Genomic DNA, 27,905 nt, shown 5'->3' with positions numbered 1-27,905 from the left:
GTTATAGATAACAAACAACCCCGACGCAAAATGGCCGCCAAGTGACGACGCAAACCTAGTTTTATACACATTGCATCTCTGAGGAAAACAATACTTGGGGTGAGGTGTTCAGTTTTTTTTCACACTAAAATACTAGATTTTGATGCCTAGCTGGCATGTTTATGTCGATGAGATTATATTTATTCTCATCTCGACTCATGTATCTTCACCGTTACAATTCAAGGGCACTGAACGTTATTAGAAATTAATGCTAGGTCGTGTGCTTAAATATCATGGTATGACAGGAAAGATCGTATTCTTTATACAGTGATGTTTCAACCTTTATAGGAATTAATCATTTAAAAGGGTGAGTGCAGTAATGTCAAACAACTTTATCTGACATCCATGTTTCAATTTACATTTTACGCATGGCTTCACTGGCCGCAATCTTGCATTCGATTATATCCAACAGCCACTTCTCGGTGAATCGCGTCTTCCCAGGCGTGTGCTTCAGCCGGTTGGACTCGACAAAAAAGTGGACATCGATCGGCTCGACTTGCGGTTCGACTTTGGAGACGTCCATTACAAAGTACACGCCAGCCGCGGTGGGAATGGGCTTTTGCGGCGACGGGGTGCTGAAGTTCGCCAGGTAATGATACGTCGTCTTCTCTTCCTCTTCGGCGCAGTAGAGAAAATTCAAACTGTAAATCCACGTGGGTTCTAACTGCCATGTTCGGATAAACTCGACGATCTGCTCTTTGCCCACCTCTACTGTGAAATCTTTAGCAGTCACCCACTCCATGGTTGTTTATGCCACTCTTTGTCATCCGTGACATTATCGATGATGTAAGGATTGAGTTGTTGTTTGTCGTAAAGAATCAACACGTGACGTTTTGTTTGGTGGACCTTTCGGGAATTCATTTTTTTTTTAAAGAAGATGTTACAATTTAAGCCTGCAGTGTTGGCAGCTGATGTTCTACTTTGACGAGAACGTTATTTTTTATTATTATTTTTCTCATCCCATTTTCTAAACCGTGTGTTAGCCTCACACTAGGGTCGCGGGGGGTGCTGGAGCCTGAACTGCTGACCAGCCAATCGCAGGGCACAAGGAGACAAACAAGCATTCACGCTCACACTCTTAAGTTGGAGTGTCCAATCAGCCTACCATGCATGTCTTTGGAATGTGGGAGGAAGCCGGAGTACCCGGAGAAAACCCACGCAGGCACATGCGAACTCCACACAGGTGGACCGACCTGGATTTGAACCCAGATCTCCCACTGCGAGGCCAACGCCCTAACCACTCATCTGCCGGGCAACCCTTTATTATTATTTTTATTTACTTTTAATTCATGTACAGTGGTACCTCGACATACGATCGTAATCCGTTCCGAGACTGAGATCGTATGACGAGCTTTTCGTAACGCGAGCAGACGTTTCCCATTGAAATGAATTGAAAACAAATTAATTCGTTCCAACCCTCTGAAAAAACACCAAAAACAGGATATTGGATTGTAAAAAAGGTTTTATTTCTTCTAATTCGCCATATATTGACAAAGTAATAAATAATGAGTGGTTTAATATTAACAAAATGTGTTTAATAGAAGTAAAATTAGACGCATTTCGCGGAGGGGAGAGACAACAACACACACGGAGGCGGGGGGACTTTATCCACGGCAATGACGCACTCGTGTAAAACATGTTTTATTTCTTCTAATTCGCCATATATGGACAAAGTAATAAATAACGAGTGGTTTAATAGTAATAAGATGTGTTTAATAGAAGTAAAATTAGACTAATTTCGCCGGGGGAAAAGACTGTGACATGTAAGCTGTTCAGAAAATGAATGAATTTATCGTAAAAATGTGTGGGTTTTTTGTAAATCCAGCATTATATAGGTAGGTATTCTAAAAATGTAAAAATATATTCTTTTGAAGAAAAAAAATCATTTTTAATTTTGAAAAAATGACAAATGCAGTCAGTTAACTTTTGTTTTTTAATGACTTTTTATGAATATAATATATGTAACTTATTCTTAAACTGGGATCTTCTCCACTTTCAGTGAGCTGTCATACGCATGTCTCGTATCAGGACCACACTAGACAGCGTCACCAAAGCAGTGGGAAGCACAGACCTCATCTCCAAGTTCTCCCGCATCAAACCCGGCGCCTTTGGGGTAGACATCGCCCATGCAGAAAAGACCCCAGATAAATCCGAGAAGATCGCATCGAAGGCACTGGAAGTTTTGCCACCTCATGAAACCACCTTAAACAACACAAACTGTGAGAAACCTGAACCAAATGACCCAAAATTAGCACCACCAGGTCTAGAAAATCCTTTTGTCATCACTCGAGAGGAGTCCGGGGACACCGGCGCACCTTCAGACGATTCTACTCAAATGGAAGCTAAATCATCCGACAACCCAGAAGTCACAGAAAGGCCGCTTCCTCACGGCTCCACTAAAAAAGGCTTCACCCACTATCTATCATACCCTCGTCCAAGGGTTCGAGCTTTTTTGGGAAATTACATCGCTCCGCTGGTGCCCAAATTTCGAGGCGATGGTAAAAGCGCCGAGAAGGACAAACTCCCAGATGCCGGTGTTGGAGAGAAATCCGTGGGGAAGGTGGAAAATGACGCTGAAATGGCAGATGAGGCCAAGCAGCAGCCGAACCAACAGCTTTTAGCTCAAAGGGAGAAGGTAATACCAGTGGCGGTCCGTGCATTTTCTCGTAGCGCCTTCAACTGATAAAATCCACTTCCTAGCAGCATTTAGTGATTAAATACAAACACTGAAGCTTTTCAGATATCAGAACCGGGCCCACAATTGAAATATTATTTAGGAATATAGCCATATTTTAGTCACCAAAAATCATTTTTAACTGTACACAATATCCAGCCTCCTTTCTTTCTTCCTTCTTTTCTATTGCCATCGAAGCTAATGCTGAAAGTCGAGCCTGTCCTGTCGTATTTCTGGCATAGTGCGTCTTGAAAATGGCTTTAAATCAACACAACAATATTTGCTTGTGCAGCTAGCTCCAGATACAGTTTGGTAGCTCTGGCTAATGACTAGCCTCATAGTTGGTGAAAGCAATGACGTATCCCTCCGCCTGCGACAAGGCATTGTGGTGTTGCCAACTCGAAATCTGATTGGTTAAAGCAACAGTCTTATCGACGCTTGTTTAATGCAGCAGAGCCTGCAGAACTGATTGTGACGGCCTCGAGGCAGATTTCTGACCCTGGCAACAAATAATGGCTGAAATGTGATTGGTTAAATGTTTCAATATGAAAACACACATCTGGAAGCAGTGCAACTAGGGGGAAAGCAATGAAATGAAGCTAACAGACAATTTGGAATTATTTAATAAGTATTGATGGACAAAATATAATATGATTCAGATATTTCTTAGGCCAGCAGAGAAGGCCTTGAAGGCCCTGATGGCCCGCCACTGGGTAATACACATTATTTTATTTTGAAGGTTGGTTATCTGAATTGGTTTGTTGGATTTTTGTCACCGGCTCCAGATTAAAGCCAGGGTGAGTGTTGACAACAGGACCAGAGCCCTTGTGAAAAGCCTACAGGGAGTCGGCGATGTCCAGATGCTCACTGGTCGAGTAGAGGAACTCAGCTGTCACCTGCTGGATTTCCCGGAGACGCGCGGTGTGGCCGTCAAGGTGAGTAGGAATCTTCCTCCCTAAACATTTGGTATCTCATTTTGTGTGAAAATGTACATTCAACTCCCACTACAGTGGTACCTTGAGATACGAGCTAAATTCGTTCCGGGACTGAGCTCGTATGTCGATTTTCTCGTAATTCAAACCAACGTTTCCCATTGAAATGAACTAAAAACAAATTAATTTGTTCCAACCCTCTGAAAAAACACCCAAAACAGGATATTGGATTGGAAAAAATGTTTTATTTGTTCTAATTCGCCATCTATTGACAAAGTAATACATAACGAGTGGTTTAATATTACTAAAATGTGTTTAATAGTACTAAAATTATGCAGATTTCGCGGAGGGTAGAGAGAGAGGGACGGGGGAGACTTTTTGCACGGCAACGCGCTCGTAACATGACATAAACAAATATAATTGAACTTTGATTACGATGCAGACACACAAAAATAAGTTTAATCGAACCTAACACTAAACTTAATTCTAATTTTGTTTGACATTTTGATACCTTTCTTCTCCGGGTTGGCTCTTTTTACCCCGCCTCCACACTGACTTTCAGTCAATATCGAGGGTTGTTTCACTTTGTATTCCCTACGCAAATGTCCTCACAATAGGATAACGCACGACCGCTTGCCAACGAGAAGTAGTATATACGCCATTCACACTGACTAACAGGAAGAAAAAAAACACAGAAAAAATGCAACGCTCCACCCAGTGCTCGCAGAGACATTACAAAGAGAGAGTTGCGACTAGAGACATTACACGAGGGAGTTGCGGGGAGAGAGACGGTGGCCATGATGTTCTTATGATCAGCATCTCGCGTCCGCTGTCTGCTTGTGTATCAAAATTTGTCTCGTATCTCAAGATAAATATTTGCCCAAAATTTTACTCATATCTCGAATTGCTCGTATGTCGGGCCACTCGTATGTCGAGGTACCACTTTAGTTTTATTTAGTGTGTAAAAACTTGTGACACTGGGACTTTAAACAGTTATGATTAAAAAAAATCACAACGTGCCTTGTTGAAGACTATTTTTATTTCTCTCTGTGCAGAAGAAAGCTATACCATGCTTGCTACGTTTGCGGCAGGCTAAAGATCTCCGCCTCCAAGCTGCCGTGAGAGAGTCTCTGGCTTTGACGGGTTACACCGAACCCGTAAAGGGCAGGGGAATCCGTGTCTTGGCCATAGATGGCGGAGGAACCAGAGGACTTCTGGCTCTGCAGACTCTTCTTCAACTGCAGAACCTGACTGGAAAGCGCGTGCATCAGCTTTTTGACTACATATGCGGAGTCAGCACCGGTACGACGTCGACACACCAAGGTTTTGAAATCTCATGATGCTTCATCAAGCTTGTCTGGCTTCTAGGTGCCATCCTGGCTTTCATGCTAGGGATCTTTCAGATCCCGCTCGAGGAGTGCGAGCAGATGTACAGGAAGTTGGGCTCGGACGTTTTCAAGCAGAATGTCATTGTCGGGGCTGTCAAGATGGGCTGGAGCCATGCCTTTTATGACAGTGAAATCTGGGAAAACATCCTGAAGTAGGTAACAGTTGCTATAATATATTTGCAAAAAACAGCCTTTATATACATGTTCATTTTTGCAAAAAAAGAAAAAATGACCATGTACAGTAAGGCTTTTTTTTTTTGAAAAAATGACCATGTATAGTAAGACTTTTTTCTTGCAAAAATGACAATGTACAGTAAGGCTCTTTATTCTTTGCAAGAATAATGGTCATTTTTGCAAGAAAAAAAGCCTTACTATACATGGTCGTTTTTGCAAGAAAAAAACCCTTACTATACATGGTCATTTTTTGCAACAAAAAAGCCTTACTATACATGTTCATTTTTGCAAAAAAGAAAAAATGACCATGTACAGTAAGACTTTTATTTGAATTACCATGTATAGTAAGGCTTTTTTCTAGCAAAAAATGACCATGTATAGTAAGGGTTTTTTTCATGCAAAAATGACCATGTATAGTAAGGGTTTTTTCTCGCAAAAAATGACCATGTATAGTAAGGGTTTTTTCTTGCAAAAATGACCATGTATAGTAAGGGTTTTTTCTTGCAAAAAATGACCATGTATAGTAAGGGTTTTTTTTCTTGCAAAAATGACCATGTATAGTAAGGCTTTTTTCTTGCAAAAATGACCATGTATAGTAAGGCCTTTTTCTTGCAAAAATGACCATGTATAGTAAGGCCTTTTTCTTGCAAAAATGACCATGTATAGTAAGGCTTTTTTCTTGCAAAAATGACCATGTATAGTAAGGCTTTTTTCTTGCAAAAATGACCATGTATAGTAAGGGTTTTTTCTTGCAAAAAATGACCATGTATAGTAAGGGGTTTTTTTCTTGCAAAAATGACCATGTATAGTAAGGCTTTTTTCTTGCAAAAATGACCATGTATAGTAAGGCCTTTTTCTTGCAAAAATGACCATGTATAGTAAGGCTTTTTTCTTGCAAAAAATGACCATGTATAGTAAGGGTTTTTTTCTTGCAAAAACGACCGTGAATATTAAGGCTTTTTTTCTTGCAAAAATGACCATTATTCTTGCAAAGAATAAAGAGCCTTACTATACATGGTCGTTTTTGCAAGAAAAAAAGCCTTACTATACATGTTCATTTTTGCAAAAAAGAAAAAATGACCATGTACAGTAAGGCTTTTATTTGAATTACCATGTATAGTAAGGCTTTTTTCTAGCAAAAAATGACCATGTATAGTAAGGGTTTTTTTCATGCAAAAATGACCATGTATAGTAAGGGTTTTTTCTCGCAAAAAATGACCATGTATAGTAAGGGTTTTTTCTTGCAAAAATGACCATGTATAGTAAGGGTTTTTTCTTGCAAAAAATGACCATGTATAGTAAGGGTTTTTTTTCTTGCAAAAATGACCATGTATAGTAAGGGGTTTTTTTCTTGCAAAAATGACCATGTATAGTAAGGCTTTTTTCTTGCAAAAATGACCATGTATAGTAAGGCCTTTTTCTTGCAAAAATGACCATGTATAGTAAGGCCTTTTTCTTGCAAAAATGACCATGTATAGTAAGGCTTTTTTGTTGCAAAAAATGACCATGTATAGTAAGGGTTTTTTTCTTGCAAAAACGACCATGTATAGTAAGGCTTTTTTTCTTGCAAAAATGACCATTATTCTTGCAAAGAATAAAGAGCCTTACTATACATGGTCATTTTTTCAAGAAGAAGGTCTTACTATACATGGTCGTTTTTGCAAGAAAAAAAGCCTTACTATACATGGTCATTTTTTGCAAGAAAAAAGCCTTACTATACATGTTCATTTTTGCAAAAAAGAAAAAATGACCTTGTACAGTAAGGCTTTTATTTGAATTACCATGTATAGTAAGGCTTTTTTCTAGCAAAAAATGACCATGTATAGTAAGGGTTTTTTTCATGCAAAAATGACCATGTATAGTAAGGTTTTTTTCTCGCAAAAAATGACCATGTATAGTAAGGGTTTTTTCTTGCAAAAATGACCATGTATAGTAAGGGATTTTTCTCGCAAAAAATGACCATGTATAGTAAGGGTTTTTTCTTGCAAAAATGACCATGTATAGTAAGGGTTTTTTCTTGCAAAAAATGACCATGTATAGTAAGGGGTTTTTTTCTTGCAAAAATGACCATGTATAGTAAGGGGTTTTTTTCTTGCAAAAATGACCATGTATAGTAAGGCTTTTTTCTTGCAAAAATGACCATGTATAGTAAGGCCTTTTTCTTGCAAAAATGACCATGTATAGTAAGGCTTTTTTCTTGCAAAAATGACCATGTATAGTAAGGGGTTTTTCTTGCAAAAAATGACCATGTATAGTAAGGGTTTTTTTTCTTGGAAAAATGACCATGTATAGTAAGGCTTTTTTCTTGCAAAAATGACCATGTATAGTAAGGCCTTTTTCTTGCAAAAATGACCATGTATAGTAAGGCTTTTTTGTTGCAAAAAATGACCATGTATAGTAAGGGTTTTTTTCTTGCAAAAACGACCATGTATAGTAAGGCTTTTTTTCTTGCAAAAATGACCATTATTCTTGCAAAGAATAAAGAGCCTTACTATACATGGTCATTTTTTCAAGAAGAAGGTCTTACTATACATGGTCGTTTTTGCAAGAAAAAAAGCCTTACTATACATGGTCATTTTTTGCAAGAAAAAAGCCTTACTATACATGTTCATTTTTGCAAAAAAGAAAAAATGACCATGTACAGTAATGCTTTTATTTGAATTACCATGTATAGTAAGGCTTTTTTCTAGCAAAAAATGACCATGTATAGTAAGGGTTTTTTTCATGCAAAAATGACCATGTATAGTAAGGGTTTTTTCTCGCAAAAAATGACCATGTATAGTAAGGGTTTTTTCTTGCAAAAATGACCATGTATAGTAAGGGTTTTTTCTTGCAAAAAATGACCATGTATAGTAAGGGGGTTTTTTCTTGCAAAAATGACCATGTATAGTAAGGCTTTTTTCTTGCAAAAATGACCATGTATAGTAAGGCCTTTTTCTTGCAAAAATGACCATGTATAGTAAGGCTTTCTTCTTGCAAAAATGACCATGTATAGTAAGGGCTTTTTCTTGCAAAAATGACCATGTATAGTAAGGGATTTTTCTCGCAAAAAATGACCATGTATAGTAAGGGTTTTTTCTTGCAAAAATGACCATGTATAGTAAGGGTTTTTTCTTGCAAAAAATGACCATGTATAGTAAGGGGTTTTTTTCTTGCAAAAATGACCATGTATAGTAAGGGGTTTTTTTCTTGCAAAAATGACCATGTATAGTAAGGCTTTTTTCTTGCAAAAATGACCATGTATAGTAAGGCCTTTTTCTTGCAAAAATGACCATGTATAGTAAGGCTTTTTTCTTGCAAAAATGACCATGTATAGTAAGGGGTTTTTCTTGCAAAAAATGACCATGTATAGTAAGGGTTTTTTTTCTTGGAAAAATGACCATGTATAGTAAGGCTTTTTTCTTGCAAAAATGACCATGTATAGTAAGGCCTTTTTCTTGCAAAAATGACCATGTATAGTAAGGCTTTTTTGTTGCAAAAAATGACCATGTATAGTAAGGGTTTTTTTCTTGCAAAAACGACCATGTATAGTAAGGCTTTTTTTCTTGCAAAAATGACCATTATTCTTGCAAAGAATAAAGAGCCTTACTATACATGGTCATTTTTTCAAGAAGAAGGTCTTACTATACATGGTCGTTTTTGCAAGAAAAAAAGCCTTACTATACATGGTCATTTTTTGCAAGAAAAAAGCCTTACTATACATGTTCATTTTTGCAAAAAAGAAAAAATGACCATGTACAGTAATGCTTTTATTTGAATTACCATGTATAGTAAGGCTTTTTTCTAGCAAAAAATGACCATGTATAGTAAGGGTTTTTTTCATGCAAAAATGACCATGTATAGTAAGGGTTTTTTCTCGCAAAAAATGACCATGTATAGTAAGGGTTTTTTCTTGCAAAAATGACCATGTATAGTAAGGGTTTTTTCTTGCAAAAAATGACCATGTATAGTAAGGGGGTTTTTTCTTGCAAAAATGACCATGTATAGTAAGGCTTTTTTCTTGCAAAAATGACCATGTATAGTAAGGCCTTTTTCTTGCAAAAATGACCATGTATAGTAAGGCTTTCTTCTTGCAAAAATGACCATGTATAGTAAGGGCTTTTTCTTGCAAAAAATGACCATGTATAGTAAGGGGTTTTTTTCTTGCAAAAATGACCATGTATAGTAAGGCTTTTTTCTTGCAAAAATGACCATGTATAGTAAGGGTTTTTTCTTGCAAAAATGACCATGTATAGTAAGGGTTTTTTCTTGTAAAAAATGACCATGTATAGTAAGGGTTTTTTCTTGCAAAAAATGACCATGTATAGTAAGGGTTTTTTTTCTTGCAAAACTGACCATGTATAGTAAGGCTTTTTTCTTGCAAAAATGACCATGTATAGTAAGGCCTTTTTCTTGCAAAAATGACCATGTATAGTAAGGCTTTTTTCTTGCAAAAATGACCATGTATAGTAAGGGCTTTTTCTTGCAAAAAATGACCATGTATAGTAAGGGTTTTTTTTCTTGCAAAAATGACCATGTATAGTAAGGCTTTTTTCTTGCAAAAATGACCATGTATAGTAAGGGTTTTTTCTTGCAAAAATGACCATGTATAGTAAGGGTTTTTTTCTTGCAAAAACGACCGTGAATATTAAGGCTTTTTTTCTTGCAAAAATGACCATTATTCTTGCAAAGAATAAAGAGCCTTACTATACATGTTCATTTTTGCAAAAAAGAAAAAATGACCATGTACAGTAAGGCTTTTATTTGAATTACCATGTACAGTAAGGCTTTTTTCTAGCAAAAAATGACCATGTATAGTAAGGGTTTTTTTCATGCAAAAATGACCATGTATAGTAAGGGTTTTTTCTCGCAAAAAATGACCATGTATAGTAAGGGTTTTTTCTTGCAAAAATGACCATGTATAGTAAGGGTTTTTTCTTGCAAAAAATGACCATGTATAGTAAGGGGTTTTTTTCTTGCAAAAATGACCATGTATAGTAAGGGGTTTTTTTCTTGCAAAAATGACCATGTATAGTAAGGCTTTTTTCTTGCAAAAATGACCATGTATAGTAAGGCCTTTTTCTTGCAAAAATGACCATGTATAGTAAGGCCTTTTTCTTGCAAAAATGACCATGTATAGTAAGGCTTTTTTTTTGCAAAAAATGACCATGTATAGTAAGGGTTTTTTTCTTGCAAAAACGACCATGTATAGTAAGGCTTTTTTTCTTGCAAAAATGACCATTATTCTTGCAAAGAATAAAGAGCCTTACTATACATGGTCATTTTTTCAAGAAGAAGGTCTTACTATACATGGTCGTTTTTGCAAGAAAAAAAGCCTTACTATACATGGTCATTTTTTGCAAGAAAAAAGCCTTACTATACATGTTCATTTTTGCAAAAAAGAAAAAATGACCATGTACAGTAAGGCTTTTATTTGAATTACCATGTATAGTAAGGCTTTTTTCTAGCAAAAAATGACCATGTATAGTAAGGGTTTTTTTCATGCAAAAATGACCATGTATAGTAAGGTTTTTTTCTCGCAAAAAATGACCATGTATAGTAAGGGTTTTTTCTTGCAAAAATGACCATGTATAGTAAGGGATTTTTCTCGCAAAAAATGACCATGTATAGTAAGGGTTTTTTCTTGCAAAAATGACCATGTATAGTAAGGGTTTTTTCTTGCAAAAAATGACCATGTATAGTAAGGGTTTTTTTTCTTGCAAAAATGACCATGTATAGTAAGGGGTTTTTTTCTTGCAAAAATGACCGTGTATAGTAAGGCTTTTTTCTTGCAAAAATGACCATGTATAGTAAGGCCTTTTTCTTGCAAAAATGACCATGTATAGTAAGGCTTTTTTCTTGCAAAAATGACCATGTATAGTAAGGGGTTTTTCTTGCAAAAAATGACCATGTATAGTAAGGGTTTTTTTTCTTGGAAAAATGACCATGTATAGTAAGGCTTTTTTCTTGCAAAAATGACCATGTATAGTAAGGCCTTTTTCTTGCAAAAATGACCATGTATAGTAAGGCTTTTTTGTTGCAAAAAATGACCATGTATAGTAAGGGTTTTTTTCTTGCAAAAACGACCATGTATAGTAAGGCTTTTTTTCTTGCAAAAATGACCATTATTCTTGCAAAGAATAAAGAGCCTTACTATACATGGTCATTTTTTCAAGAAGAAGGTCTTACTATACATGGTCGTTTTTGCAAGAAAAAAAGCCTTACTATACATGGTCATTTTTTGCAAGAAAAAAGCCTTACTATACATGTTCATTTTTGCAAAAAAGAAAAAATGACCATGTACAGTAAGGCTTTTATTTGAATTACCATGTATAGTAAGGCTTTTTTCTAGCAAAAAATGACCATGTATAGTAAGGGTTTTTTTCATGCAAAAATGACCATGTATAGTAAGGGTTTTTTCTCGCAAAAAATGACCATGTATAGTAAGGGTTTTTTCTTGCAAAAATGACCATGTATAGTAAGGGTTTTTTCTTGCAAAAAATGACCATGTATAGTAAGGGGTTTTTTTCTTGCAAAAATGACCATGTATAGTAAGGCTTTTTTCTTGCAAAAATGACCATGTATAGTAAGGCCTTTTTCTTGCAAAAATGACCATGTATAGTAAGGCTTTCTTCTTGCAAAAATGACCATGTATAGTAAGGGCTTTTTCTTGCAAAAAATGACCATGTATAGTAAGGGGTTTTTTTCTTGCAAAAATGACCATGTATAGTAAGGCTTTTTTCTTGCAAAAATGACCATGTATAGTAAGGGTTTTTTCTTGCAAAAATGACCATGTATAGTAAGGGTTTTTTCTTGTAAAAAATGACCATGTATAGTAAGGGTTTTTTCTTGCAAAAATGACCATGTATAGTAAGGGTTTTTTCTTGTAAAAAATGACCATGTATAGTAAGGCCTTTTTCTTGCAAAAATGACCATGTATAGTAAGGCTTTTTTCTTGCAAAAATGACCATGTATAGTAAGGGCTTTTTCTTGCAAAAAATGACCATGTATAGTAAGGGTTTTTTTTTCTTGCAAAAATGACCATGTATAGTAAGGCTTTTTTCTTGCAAAAATGACCATGTATAGTAAGGGTTTTTTTCTTGCAAAAACGACCATGTATAGTAAGGCTTTTTTTCTTGCAAAAATGACCATTATTCTTGCAAAGAATAAAGAGCCTTACTATACATGGTCATTTTTTCAAGAAGAAGGTCTTACTATACATGGTCGTTTTTGCAAGAAAAAAAGCCTTACTATACATGGTCATTTTTTGCAAGAAAAAAGCCTTACTATACATGTTCATTTTTGCAAAAAAGAAAAAATGACCATGTACAGTAATGCTTTTATTTGAATTACCATGTATAGTAAGGCTTTTTTCTAGCAAAAAATGACCATGTATAGTAAGGGTTTTTTCATGCAAAAATGACCATGTATAGTAAGGGTTTTTTCTCGCAAAAAATGACCATGTATAGTAAGGGTTTTTTCTTGCAAAAATGACCATGTATAGTAAGGGTTTTTTCTTGCAAAAAATGACCATGTATAGTAAGGGGGTTTTTTCTTGCAAAAATGACCATGTATAGTAAGGCTTTTTTCTTGCAAAAATGACCATGTATAGTAAGGCCTTTTTCTTGCAAAAATGACCATGTATAGTAAGGCTTTCTTCTTGCAAAAATGACCATGTATAGTAAGGGCTTTTTCTTGCAAAAAATGACCATGTATAGTAAGGGGTTTTTTTCTTGCAAAAATGACCATGTATAGTAAGGCTTTTTTCTTGCAAAAATGACCATGTATAGTAAGGGTTTTTTCTTGCAAAAATGACCATGTATAGTAAGGGTTTTTTCTTGTAAAAAATGACCATGTATAGTAAGGGTTTTTTCTTGCAAAAAATGACCATGTATAGTAAGGGTTTTTTTTCTTGCAAAACTGACCATGTATAGTAAGGCTTTTTTCTTGCAAAAATGACCATGTATAGTAAGGCCTTTTTCTTGCAAAAATGACCATGTATAGTAAGGCTTTTTTCTTGCAAAAATGACCATGTATAGTAAGGGCTTTTTCTTGCAAAAAATGACCATGTATAGTAAGGGTTTTTTTTCTTGCAAAAATGACCATGTATAGTAAGGCTTTTTTCTTGCAAAAATGACCATGTATAGTAAGGGTTTTTTCTTGCAAAAATGACCATGTATAGTAAGGGTTTTTTTCTTGCAAAAACGACCGTGAATATTAAGGCTTTTTTTCTTGCAAAAATGACCATTATTCTTGCAAAGAATAAAGAGCCTTACTATACATGTTCATTTTTGCAAAAAAGAAAAAATGACCATGTACAGTAAGGCTTTTATTTGAATTACCATGTACAGTAAGGCTTTTTTCTAGCAAAAAATGACCATGTATAGTAAGGGTTTTTTTCATGCAAAAATGACCATGTATAGTAAGGGTTTTTTCTCGCAAAAAATGACCATGTATAGTAAGGGTTTTTTCTTGCAAAAATGACCATGTATAGTAAGGGTTTTTTCTTGCAAAAAATGACCATGTATAGTAAGGGGTTTTTTTCTTGCAAAAATGACCATGTATAGTAAGGGGTTTTTTTCTTGCAAAAATGACCATGTATAGTAAGGCTTTTTTCTTGCAAAAATGACCATGTATAGTAAGGCCTTTTTCTTGCAAAAATGACCATGTATAGTAAGGCCTTTTTCTTGCAAAAATGACCATGTATAGTAAGGCTTTTTTTTTGCAAAAAATGACCATGTATAGTAAGGGTTTTTTTCTTGCAAAAACGACCATGTATAGTAAGGCTTTTTTTCTTGCAAAAATGACCATTATTCTTGCAAAGAATAAAGAGCCTTACTATACATGGTCATTTTTTCAAGAAGAAGGTCTTACTATACATGGTCGTTTTTGCAAGAAAAAAAGCCTTACTATACATGGTCATTTTTTGCAAGAAAAAAGCCTTACTATACATGTTCATTTTTGCAAAAAAGAAAAAATGACCATGTACAGTAAGGCTTTTATTTGAATTACCATGTATAGTAAGGCTTTTTTCTAGCAAAAAATGACCATGTATAGTAAGGGTTTTTTTCATGCAAAAATGACCATGTATAGTAAGGTTTTTTTCTCGCAAAAAATGACCATGTATAGTAAGGGTTTTTTCTTGCAAAAATGACCATGTATAGTAAGGGATTTTTCTCGCAAAAAATGACCATGTATAGTAAGGGTTTTTTCTTGCAAAAATGACCATGTATAGTAAGGGTTTTTTCTTGCAAAAAATGACCATGTATAGTAAGGGTTTTTTTTCTTGCAAAAATGACCATGTATAGTAAGGGGTTTTTTTCTTGCAAAAATGACCGTGTATAGTAAGGCTTTTTTCTTGCAAAAATGACCATGTATAGTAAGGCCTTTTTCTTGCAAAAATGACCATGTATAGTAAGGCTTTTTTCTTGCAAAAATGACCATGTATAGTAAGGGGTTTTTCTTGCAAAAAATGACCATGTATAGTAAGGGTTTTTTTTCTTGGAAAAATGACCATGTATAGTAAGGCTTTTTTCTTGCAAAAATGACCATGTATAGTAAGGCCTTTTTCTTGCAAAAATGACCATGTATAGTAAGGCTTTTTTGTTGCAAAAAATGACCATGTATAGTAAGGGTTTTTTTCTTGCAAAAACGACCATGTATAGTAAGGCTTTTTTTCTTGCAAAAATGACCATTATTCTTGCAAAGAATAAAGAGCCTTACTATACATGGTCATTTTTTCAAGAAGAAGGTCTTACTATACATGGTCGTTTTTGCAAGAAAAAAAGCCTTACTATACATGGTCATTTTTTGCAAGAAAAAAGCCTTACTATACATGTTCATTTTTGCAAAAAAGAAAAAATGACCATGTACAGTAAGGCTTTTATTTGAATTACCATGTATAGTAAGGCTTTTTTCTAGCAAAAAATGACCATGTATAGTAAGGGTTTTTTTCATGCAAAAATGACCATGTATAGTAAGGGTTTTTTCTCGCAAAAAATGACCATGTATAGTAAGGGTTTTTTCTTGCAAAAATGACCATGTATAGTAAGGGTTTTTTCTTGCAAAAAATGACCATGTATAGTAAGGGGTTTTTTTCTTGCAAAAATGACCATGTATAGTAAGGCTTTTTTCTTGCAAAAATGACCATGTATAGTAAGGCCTTTTTCTTGCAAAAATGACCATGTATAGTAAGGCTTTCTTCTTGCAAAAATGACCATGTATAGTAAGGGCTTTTTCTTGCAAAAAATGACCATGTATAGTAAGGGGTTTTTTTCTTGCAAAAATGACCATGTATAGTAAGGCTTTTTTCTTGCAAAAATGACCATGTATAGTAAGGGTTTTTTCTTGCAAAAATGACCATGTATAGTAAGGGTTTTTTCTTGTAAAAAATGACCATGTATAGTAAGGGTTTTTTCTTGCAAAAATGACCATGTATAGTAAGGGTTTTTTCTTGTAAAAAATGACCATGTATAGTAAGGCCTTTTTCTTGCAAAAATGACCATGTATAGTAAGGCTTTTTTCTTGCAAAAATGACCATGTATAGTAAGGGCTTTTTCTTGCAAAAAATGACCATGTATAGTAAGGGTTTTTTTTTCTTGCAAAAATGACCATGTATAGTAAGGCTTTTTTCTTGCAAAAATGACCATGTATAGTAAGGGTTTTTTTCTTGCAAAAACGACCATGTATAGTAAGGCTTTTTTTCTTGCAAAAATGACCATTATTCTTGCAAAGAATAAAGAGCCTTACTATACATGGTCATTTTTTCAAGAAGAAGGTCTTACTATACATGGTCGTTTTTGCAAGAAAAAAAGCCTTACTATACATGGTCATTTTTTGCAAGAAAAAAGCCTTACTATACATGTTCATTTTTGCAAAAAAGAAAAAATGACCATGTACAGTAAGGCTTTTATTTGAATTACCATGTATAGTAAGGCTTTTTTCTAGCAAAAAATGACCATGTATAGTAAGGGTTTTTTTCATGCAAAAATGACCATGTATAGTAAGGGTTTTTTCTCGCAAAAAATGACCATGTATAGTAAGGGTTTTTTCTTGCAAAAATGACCATGTATAGTAAGGGTTTTTTCTTGCAAAAAATGACCATGTATAGTAAGGGGTTTTTTTCTTGCAAAAATGACCATGTATAGTAAGGCTTTTTTCTTGCAAAAATGACCATGTATAGTAAGGCCTTTTTCTTGCAAAAATGACCATGTATAGTAAGGCTTTCTTCTTGCAAAAATGACCATGTATAGTAAGGGCTTTTTCTTGCAAAAAATGACCATGTATAGTAAGGGGTTTTTTTCTTGCAAAAATGACCATGTATAGTAAGGCTTTTTTCTTGCAAAAATGACCATGTATAGTAAGGGTTTTTTCTTGCAAAAATGACCATGTATAGTAAGGGTTTTTTCTTGTAAAAAATGACCATGTATAGTAAGGGTTTTTTCTTGCAAAAATGACCATGTATAGTAAGGGTTTTTTCTTGTAAAAAATGACCATGTATAGTAAGGCCTTTTTCTTGCAAAAATGACCATGTATAGTAAGGCTTTTTTCTTGCAAAAATGACCATGTATAGTAAGGGCTTTTTCTTGCAAAAAATGACCATGTATAGTAAGGGTTTTTTTTTCTTGCAAAAATGACCATGTATAGTAAGGCTTTTTTCTTGCAAAAATGACCATGTATAGTAAGGGTTTTTTTCTTGCAAAAACGACCATGTATAGTAAGGCTTTTTTTCTTGCAAAAATGACCATTATTCTTGCAAAGAATAAAGAGCCTTACTATACATGGTCATTTTTTCAAGAAGAAGGTCTTACTATACATGGTCGTTTTTGCAAGAAAAAAAGCCTTACTATACATGGTCATTTTTTGCAAGAAAAAAGCCTTACTATACATGTTCATTTTTGCAAAAAAGAAAAAATGACCATGTACAGTAAGGCTTTTATTTGAATTACCATGTATAGTAAGGCTTTTTTCTAGCAAAAAATGACCATGTATAGTAAGGGTTTTTTTCATGCAAAAATGACCATGTATAGTAAGGGTTTTTTCTCGCAAAAAATGACCATGTATAGTAAGGGTTTTTTCTTGCAAAAATGACCATGTATAGTAAGGGTTTTTTCTTGCAAAAAATGACCATGTATAGTAAGGGGTTTTTTTCTTGCAAAAATGACCATGTATAGTAAGGCTTTTTTCTTGCAAAAATGACCATGTATAGTAAGGCCTTTTTCTTGCAAAAATGACCATGTATAGTAAGGCTTTCTTCTTGCAAAAATGACCATGTATAGTAAGGGCTTTTTCTTGCAAAAAATGACCATGTATAGTAAGGGGTTTTTTTCTTGCAAAAATGACCATGTATAGTAAGGCTTTTTTCTTGCAAAAATGACCATGTATAGTAAGGCTTTTTTCTTGCAAAAATGACCATGTATAGTAAGGGTTTTTTCTTGTAAAAAATGACCATGTATAGTAAGGGTTTTTTCTTGCAAAAATGACCATGTATAGTAAGGGTTTTTTCTTGTAAAAAATGACCATGTATAGTAAGGGTTTTTTCTTGCAAAAATGACCATGTATAGTAAGGCTTTTTTCTTGCAAAAATGACCATGTATAGTAAGGGCTTTTTCTTGCAAAAAATGACCATGTATAGTAAGGGGTTTTTTTCTTGCAAAAATGACCATGTATAGTAAGGCTTTTTTCTTGCAAAAATGACCATGTATAGTAAGGGTTTTTTCTTGCAAAAATGACCATGTATAGTAAGGCTTTTTTCTTGCAAAAAATGACCATGTATAGTAAGGGTTTTTTTCTTGCAAAAACGACCATGTATAGTAAGGCTTTTTTCTTGCAAAAATGACCATGAATATTAAGGCTTTTTTTCTTGCAAAAATGACCATTATTCTTGCAAAGAATAAAGAGCCTTACTATACATGGTCATTTTTTCAAGAAGAAGGCCTTACTATGCATGGTCATTTTTGCAACAACAACAAAAGGCATTATGATTCAGGTCTATTTTGCTTGTCTATTAATGGTCGCATTTTGCAAGATAATGTCCAAACTGTTGTTTTCTTCTGGACCAGTGTGTGTTTTTTAAACTACCGACCTGTGTATTGTTTTTCCTTTTTTCCCGCCCACCTTTTTGTGTTATTGCAGAACTCCATGTAAATAGTATTTTGTTGTTTTTGTTGCTACAGAGGGTAAATTTTTGTCAAATTTCAATGCATCTCGTAATATTTATTTTTTCCTACAGGGAACGCTTGGGTGAGGGACGCATGATCGAAAGTTCCAGAGATCCAAACTGCCCTAAAGTAGGTCACACATCATATAGATTAGTTAGTAAAGCAGTTAACACTAACCCACATAATATTTTTGACATTTTACCAGCGGTGCGATTCTTGTGTTTCAGTGTTTTATTTGTCCAACAGGTGTCAGCTGTAAGCACCCTCGTGAACAGGGGCCTTCCACTGAAGGCCTTTGTGTTCAGGAACTACAGTTTCACGCCAGGGGTGAGGTCGCACTACCTCGGAGACTGCAAATACAAAATGTGGCAAGCCATCAGGGCGTCCTCGGCAGCACCGGGCTACTTCCAGGAATACGTCCTTGGGAAAGATCTCCATCAGGTGGGACAAGAAGCTCGGATAGACTTGTATGTCAAGGTACCATTGTATGGACATTTGAATGATCTTAGGACGGAGGCCTCCTGATCAACAACCCCACGGCTTTGGCCATCCACGAATGTAAGTGCCTCTGGCCGAACACGCCGCTGCAATGCGTGCTCTCTCTGGGCACCGGGCGGCACGAGGCGGCGGGAAACAACGGCACCACCTACACCAGCCTCAAAGCGAAGCTCACCAATGTCATCAGCAGCGCCACAGATACCGAAGGTAACGCAAGTCACGCCCGGCGATCCTTTTAAGGTTACATTTTTTTTGCTCGTTTCAGAGGTCCACGCCATGCTGGATGGCCTCTTGCCCCCGAACACCTACTTCCGCTTCAACCCCTACATAAGCGAGGACGTGCCGCTGAACGAGAGCCGTGTAGAAAAGTTGAACTTTCTGACGGCGGAAGGCAAGCGCTACCTGGAGCGCAACGACGCCAAGCTCCGGAAGGCGGCCGGCGTGCTGGCCGAGGAGAAGGGCGCCATCCAGAAAATGGCCGAGTGGGCCAAGCTCAAGGCCGACATGTACGAGGGCTCACCGTTCACCTCCAAACTTTAACTATGTAGGTATGGCAGGGGTGCCCAACTCCGGTCCTCGAAGACCTCTATCCAGCCGCTTTTCTATGCCTCCCTCCACCAACACATCTAAATGAAATTATTGGGGTTGTTATTAACCTTCTGGACAGGTTGCTGATGATTTGATCATTTGATTCAGGTGCGTTGGTGGAGGCAGCCATGGAAAACAGACTGGATCGGGGGCCCCTCGAGGACCGGTATTAGGCAACCCTGATGTAAGGTAAAACAAAAAAAATTAAAAGAAAAGATCAAGAATCAGAGTTGTGTATACCGTCAATAGTTGTATACTATTGTGTACTTGAAAAATGATTTTAGTTGCCAATAACCACTAGCATGTGTTGCCCATTCATTCTTCCCAAAATACATATTTGTAGAGTATGGCAGGGTGGTTTAAAAAACTAAAGTACAGTTGATTTAAAGCGTCTGCTGTAATATATTTGCAAGAAAACAGCCTTTAGATACATGTTCATTTTTGCAAAAAAGAAAAAATGACCATGTACAGTAAGGCTTTTTTTTTAAATGACCATGTATGGTAAGGTTTTTTTTGGAAAAAATGACCATGTATAGTAAGACTTTTTTCTTGCAAAAATGACCATGCAAGAATAATGGTCATTTTTGCAAGAAAAAAAGCCTTACTATACATGGTCATTTTTGCAAGAAAAAAGCCTTACTATACATGGTCATTTTGCAAGAAAAAGGCCTTACTATACATAGGCTATTTTTTTTGCAAAAATGACCATGTATAGTAAGGCTTTTTTCTTCCAAAAATGACCATGTAAAGTAAGGCTTTTTTTGCAAAAATGACCTACTATACATGGTCATTTTTGGAAGAAAAAAGCCTTACTATACATGGTCATTTTTGCAAGAAAAAGGCCTTACGAATCGTAAGCGACATTGTTGACCTGAAAATTCTGAGATTTACTCTCACCCTTATTTAAAATACGGCTTTTTTTCTGCCGCACTGTTGCATGCTAGCAAATAACCGCGTGTCATTTTTTCATTGAGTTTGGCCCACATGTACATGTGTATATATGAAAGATTTATAGGTCAGAAACAATAATACAAACATGAAATTGGGGCAGGGGTCACAATTGAAGCTTAAGTCATAGTTTTGGGAGTTAAACAGTACAGAGAGGGTTTTAAAAGTCATGATATAGACAGCATAAAAACACTTGTCCTTACATCGCGGCAGGTCTCGAAACTCATCTATCGTGATAAACGAGGTATTACTGTATTGTCAAAGCAAGTCAACTGGTTTCCCTTTAAAATGTGCCACCACGTTTGCACTTTTTCTCCATTCTGCAAGGCACCCATCTAGTCGACATGGATCTGTCCGTTGAAATATGTAACATTTTGACGTGAGTAACTTTTGAACACAAAATCAAAAACTAAAAAAAAAGAATAAATCGCTCCATGTGAAAAGGGCCTTCCAAAAAAGGCTGAGGTGAGAAACGAAAAATAATTTAAGCCCGAGGGACGTCATAAATAAAAAGGTGAGAACACTGAACGGCTTAAGTCGCTCGCTGAAGGTCAACGCGCCGAAGATCTTCTGTCTTCAGGTCACGACTTGATTTTCCACAACTGTGCATACAGTAAGTAACACATGTTAGACATCGGGTAGAACAAAATAATAAAAACAACATTTTATTCATATTTGCCGCCAAAATCTCACCTTCAAGTTAAATCCCAACAGGTCAGAAATGACGCCAGAGACAGCGGACAAGATGACCACCTGGGTGATGTTGTACAGCAGCGGGTTCATGGTCAACCCGTACAGCCGGAACGGACTGTCCAGCTCCTGGTGGAGAGACGTGATGTCATTGAGTGGCTAAAAATTCCATACTTTCCGTCATTTTAATAGCTGTCGACTTTATACATCAAGTCACCAACCTTAAGAAGTTTGGTTGCCAGTTTTAAGACGTTGTTGACCAGCGTCAGCTCCTCTTTCTTGTTGGGTTTCTTCTCCATCTTAAGATACAAGTTGATCTGACAACACACATGTGACATGCTAGGGTTTGATTTATTAACGATTGCATGTATGTATGTATATGCATGCATGTATGTATGTATATGCATGCATGTATGTATGTATATGCATGCATGTATGTATGTATATACATACATACATGTATGTATATACATGCATGCATGCATGTATGTATATACATGCATGCATGTATGTATATACATGCATGTATGTATGTATATACATGCATGTATGTATGTATATACATGCATGTATGTATGTATATACATGCATGTATGTATGTATATACATGCATGTATGTATGTATATACATACATGCATGTATGTATGTATATACATACATGCATGTATGTATGTATATACATACATGCATGTATGTATGTATATACATACATGCATGTATGTATGTATATACATACATGCATGTATGTATGTATATACATACATACATGCATGCATGTATGTATGTATATACATACATGCATGTATGTATGTATATACATACATACATGCATGTATGTATGTATATACATACATACATGCATGTATGTATGTATATACATACATACATGCATGTATGTATGTATATACATACATACATGTATGTATGTATATACATACATACATGCATGTATGTATGTATATACATACATACATGCATGTATGTATGTATATACATACATACATGCATGTATGTATGTATATACATACATGCATGTATGTATGTATATACATACATACATGCATGCATGTATGTATGTATATACATGTATGTATGTATGTATATACATGTATGTATGTATGTATATATATGTATGTATATATATGTATGTATATATATGTATGTATGTATATGTATGTATGTATATACATGCATGTATGTATATACATGCATGCATGTACATACATACATGCATGTACATACATGCACATACATGTATGTATGTATATACATGCACATACATGTATGTATGTATATACATGTATGTATGTATGTATGTATATACATACATACATGCATGTATGTATGTATGTATATACATGTATGTATGTATAAACATGTATGTATACATACATACATGCATGTATGTATGTATATACATACATACATGCATGTATGTATGTATATACATACATACATGCATGTATGTATATACATGCATGTATGTATGTATATACATACATGCATGTATGTATGTATATACATACATGCATGTATGTATGTATATACATACATGCATGTATGTATGTATATACATACATGCATGTATGTATGTATATACATACATGCATGTATGTATGTATATACATACATACATGCATGTATGTATGTATATACATACATACATGCATGTATGTATGTATATACATACATACATGTATGTATGTACATGTATGTATGTATATACATGTATGTATGTATATACATGTATGTATGTATATACATGTATGTATGTATGTATATACATGTATGTATGTATGTATGTATATATATGTATGTATATATATGTATGTATATATATGTATGTATGTATGTATATACATGCATGTATGTATATACATGCATGCATGTACATACATACATGCATGTACATACATGCACATACATGTATGTATGTATATACATGTATGTATGTATATACATACATACATACATACATACATGTATGTATGTATATACATACATACATACATGTATGTATGTATATACATACATACATACATACATGTATGTATGTATATACATACATGTATGTATGTATGTATAAACATGTATGTATGTATGTATGTATAAACATGTATGTATGTATATACATACATACATGCATGTATGTATGTATATATGTACATGTATGTATGTATATACATGTATGTATGTATAAACATGTATGTATAAACATGTATGTATGTATATACATACATGCATGTATGTATATACATACATACATGCATGTATGTATGTACATGTATGTATGTATATACATGTATGTATGTATAAACATGTATGTATGTATGTATGTATATACATGTATGTATGTATATACATGTATGTATGTATGTGTATGTATGTATATGTATGTATGTATATATATGTATGTATGTATATACATGCATGTATGTATATACATGCATGCATGTACATACATACATGTATGTATGTATGTATATACATGCACATACATGTATGTATGTATATACATGTATGTATGTATATACATGTATGTATGTATATACATACATACATACATGCATGTATATACATACACATGCATGCATGTATATACATACATGCATACATACATGCATGTAAAAACATGCATGTATGTATATTATGTATATACATACATGCATACATACATGCATGTATATACATGCATGTATGTATATACATGCATGTATGTATGTACATGCATGTATGTATGTATGTACATGCATGTATGTATGTATATACATGCATGTATGTATATACATACATACATACATGCATGTATATACATACACATGCATGCATGTATATACATACATGCATACATACATGCATGTAAAAACATGCATGTATGTATATTATGTATATACATACATGCATACATACATGCATGTATATACATGCATGTATGTATATACATGCATGTATGTATGTACATGCATGTATGTATGTATGTACATGCATGTATGTATGTATATACATGCATGTATGTATGTACATACATGCGTGTATGTATATACATACATGCATGTATATACATGTATGTATGTATATACATGTATGTATGTATATACATGTATGTATGTATATACATACATGCATGCATGTATATACATGCATGCATGTATATACATACACGCATGTATGTACATACATACATGCATGTATATACATACATACATGCATGTACATACATACATACATGCATGTACATACATACATGCATGTATATACATACATACATACATGCATGTATATACATACATACATACATGCATGTATATACATACATACATACATGCATGTATATACATACATACATGCATGTATATACATACATACATACATGCATGTATATACATACATACATACATACATGCATGTACATACATACATGCATGTACATACATACATGCATGTACATACATACATGCACATACATACATGCATGTACGTACATACATACATGCATGTACATACATACATGCATGTACATACATACATGCATGTACATACATACATGCATGTACATACATACATAAATGCATGTACATACATACATAAATGCATGTACATACATACATGCATGTACATACATACATGCATGTACATACATACATGCATGTACATACATACATGCATGTACATACATACATGCATGTACATACATACATGCATGTACATACATACATGCATGTACATACATACATGCATGTACATACATACATGCATGTACATACATACATGCATGTACATACATACATACATGCATGTACATACATACATGCATGTACATACATACATACATGCATGTACATACATACATACATGCATGTACATACATACATACATGCACATACATACATACATGCATGTACATACATGCATGTATATACATACATACATGCATGTATGTATATACATACATACATGTATATACATACATGTATATACATACATGCATGTATGTATGTATATACATACATACATGCATGTATGTATGTATATACATACATACATGCATGTATGTATGTATATACATACATGCATGTATGTATGTATATACATACATACATGCATGCATGTATGTATGTATATACATGTATGTATGTATGTATATACATGTATGTATGTATGTATATATATGTATGTATATATATGTATGTATATATATGTATGTATGTATATGTATGTATGTATATACATGCATGTATGTATATACATGCATGCATGTACATACATACATGCATGTACATACATGCACATACATGTATGTATGTATATACATGCACATACATGTATGTATGTATATACATGTATGTATGTATGTATGTATATACATACATACATGCATGTATGTATGTATGTATATACATGTATGTATGTATAAACATGTATGTATACATACATACATGCATGTATGTATGTATATACATACATACATGCATGTATGTATGTATATACATACATACATGCATGTATGTATATACATGCATGTATGTATGTATATACATACATGCATGTATGTATGTATATACATACATGCATGTATGTATGTATATACATACATGCATGTATGTATGTATATACATACATGCATGTATGTATGTATATACATACATGCATGTATGTATGTATATACATACATACATGCATGTATGTATGTATATACATACATACATGCATGTATGTATGTATATACATACATACATGTATGTATGTACATGTATGTATGTATATACATGTATGTATGTATATACATGTATGTATGTATATACATGTATGTATGTATGTATATACATGTATGTATGTATGTATGTATGTATATATATGTATGTATATATATGTATGTATATATATGTATGTATGTATGTATATACATGCATGTATGTATATACATGCATGCATGTACATACATACATGCATGTACATACATGCACATACATGTATGTATGTATATACATGTATGTATGTATATACATACATACATACATACATACATGTATGTATGTATATACATACATACATACATGTATGTATGTATATACATACATACATACATACATGTATGTATGTATATACATACATGTATGTATGTATGTATAAACATGTATGTATGTATGTATGTATAAACATGTATGTATGTATATACATACATACATGCATGTATGTATGTATATATGTACATGTATGTATGTATATACATGTATGTATGTATAAACATGTATGTATAAACATGTATGTATGTATATACATACATGCATGTATGTATATACATACATACATGCATGTATGTATGTACATGTATGTATGTATATACATGTATGTATGTATAAACATGTATGTATGTATGTATGTATATACATGTATGTATGTATATACATGTATGTATGTATGTGTATGTATGTATATGTATGTATGTATATATATGTATGTATGTATATACATGCATGTATGTATATACATGCATGCATGTACATACATACATGTATGTATGTATGTATATACATGCACATACATGTATGTATGTATATACATGTATGTATGTATATACATGTATGTATGTATATACATACATACATACATGCATGTATATACATACACATGCATGCATGTATATACATACATGCATACATACATGCATGTAAAAACATGCATGTATGTATATTATGTATATACATACATGCATACATACATGCATGTATATACATGCATGTATGTATATACATGCATGTATGTATGTACATGCATGTATGTATGTATGTACATGCATGTATGTATGTATATACATGCATGTATGTATATACATACATACATACATGCATGTATATACATACACATGCATGCATGTATATACATACATGCATACATACATGCATGTAAAAACATGCATGTATGTATATTATGTATATACATACATGCATACATACATGCATGTATATACATGCATGTATGTATATACATGCATGTATGTATGTACATGCATGTATGTATGTATGTACATGCATGTATGTATGTATATACATGCATGTATGTATGTACATACATGCGTGTATGTATATACATACATGCATGTATATACATGTATGTATGTATATACATGTATGTATGTATATACATGTATGTATGTATATACATACATGCATGCATGTATATACATGCATGCATGTATATACATACACGCATGTATGTACATACATACATGCATGTATATACATACATACATGCATGTACATACATACATACATGCATGTACATACATACATGCATGTATATACATACATACATACATGCATGTATATACATACATACATACATGCATGTATATACATACATACATACATGCATGTATATACATACATACATGCATGTATATACATACATACATACATGCATGTATATACATACATACATACATACATGCATGTACATACATACATGCATGTACATACATACATGCATGTACATACATACATGCACATACATACATGCATGTACGTACATACATACATGCATGTACATACATACATGCATGTACATACATACATGCATGTACATACATACATGCATGTACATACATACATGCATGTACATACATACATAAATGCATGTACATACATACATGCATGTACATACATACATGCATGTACATACATACATGCATGTACATACATACATGCATGTACATACATACATGCATGTACATACATACATGCATGTACATACATACATGCATGTACATACATACATGCATGTACATACATACATGCATGTACATACATACATGCATGTACATACATACATACATGC

At 33.9% G+C, this 27,905-nt stretch overlaps 3 protein-coding genes across 4 annotated transcripts in view; 1 reads left to right on the top strand and 2 right to left on the bottom strand.

The window, feature by feature from the left end:
- Window positions 1–105: 105 nt before the first annotated feature.
- Window positions 106–21,163, top strand: LOC144069133 (calcium-independent phospholipase A2-gamma-like). The gene is made up of 12 exons (XM_077594262.1): window positions 106–346; window positions 452–628; window positions 2,039–2,674; window positions 3,499–3,648; window positions 4,701–4,947; window positions 5,014–5,185; window positions 18,418–18,475; window positions 18,593–18,787; window positions 18,856–19,051; window positions 19,110–19,388; window positions 19,541–19,621; window positions 21,095–21,163. The coding sequence occupies exons 3-10, from the start codon at window positions 2,054–2,056 to the stop codon at window positions 19,382–19,384; spliced, it is 1,914 nt and encodes a 637-aa protein (XP_077450388.1). The 5' UTR covers window positions 106–346; window positions 452–628; window positions 2,039–2,053; the 3' UTR covers window positions 19,385–19,388; window positions 19,541–19,621; window positions 21,095–21,163.
- akap14 (A-kinase anchoring protein 14) lies at window positions 395–781 on the bottom strand. The gene has a single exon (XM_077594518.1). It carries the CDS (start codon window positions 779–781, stop codon window positions 395–397), a length of 387 nt encoding a protein of 128 aa, XP_077450644.1.
- Window positions 20,420–27,905, bottom strand: part of LOC144069130 (protein PHTF2) — a 24,865-nt gene continuing 17,379 nt past the window's right edge. For both annotated transcript variants that reach the window (XM_077594258.1, XM_077594259.1), the window contains 3 exons: window positions 21,292–21,387; window positions 21,074–21,199; window positions 20,420–20,982 (listed from right to left, as the gene is read on the bottom strand). In XM_077594258.1, coding sequence (XP_077450384.1) covers window positions 20,962–20,982; window positions 21,074–21,199; window positions 21,292–21,387 — 243 coding nt within the window. In that variant the 3' untranslated portion in view covers window positions 20,420–20,961. The remainder of the gene's footprint in view (window positions 20,983–21,073; window positions 21,200–21,291; window positions 21,388–27,905) is intronic.

Source organism: Stigmatopora argus, chromosome 23 (assembly GCF_051989625.1).
Source record: "Stigmatopora argus isolate UIUO_Sarg chromosome 23, RoL_Sarg_1.0, whole genome shotgun sequence".
NCBI lineage: Eukaryota > Metazoa > Chordata > Actinopteri > Syngnathiformes > Syngnathidae > Stigmatopora > Stigmatopora argus.
This window is presented reverse-complemented; position numbering and strand designations above follow the sequence as displayed.

What these genes read in the sequence shown, in the direction of transcription:
- akap14 (XM_077594518.1), bottom strand. Translation starts at nt 781, where the DNA reads ATGGAGTGGGTGACTGCTAAAGATTTCACAGTAGAGGTGGGCAAAGAG.
- LOC144069133 (XM_077594262.1), top strand. Translation starts at nt 2,054, where the DNA reads ATGTCTCGTATCAGGACCACACTAGACAGCGTCACCAAAGCAGTGGGA. An exon ending in GAGATCCAAACTGCCCTAAA is followed by an intron (nt 18,476 to 18,592) that starts GTAGGTCACACA and finishes TTTGTCCAACAG; the next exon opens with GTGTCAGCTGTAAGCACCCT. An exon ending in TTGGGAAAGATCTCCATCAG is followed by an intron (nt 18,788 to 18,855) that starts GTGGGACAAGAA and finishes GAATGATCTTAG; the next exon opens with GACGGAGGCCTCCTGATCAA.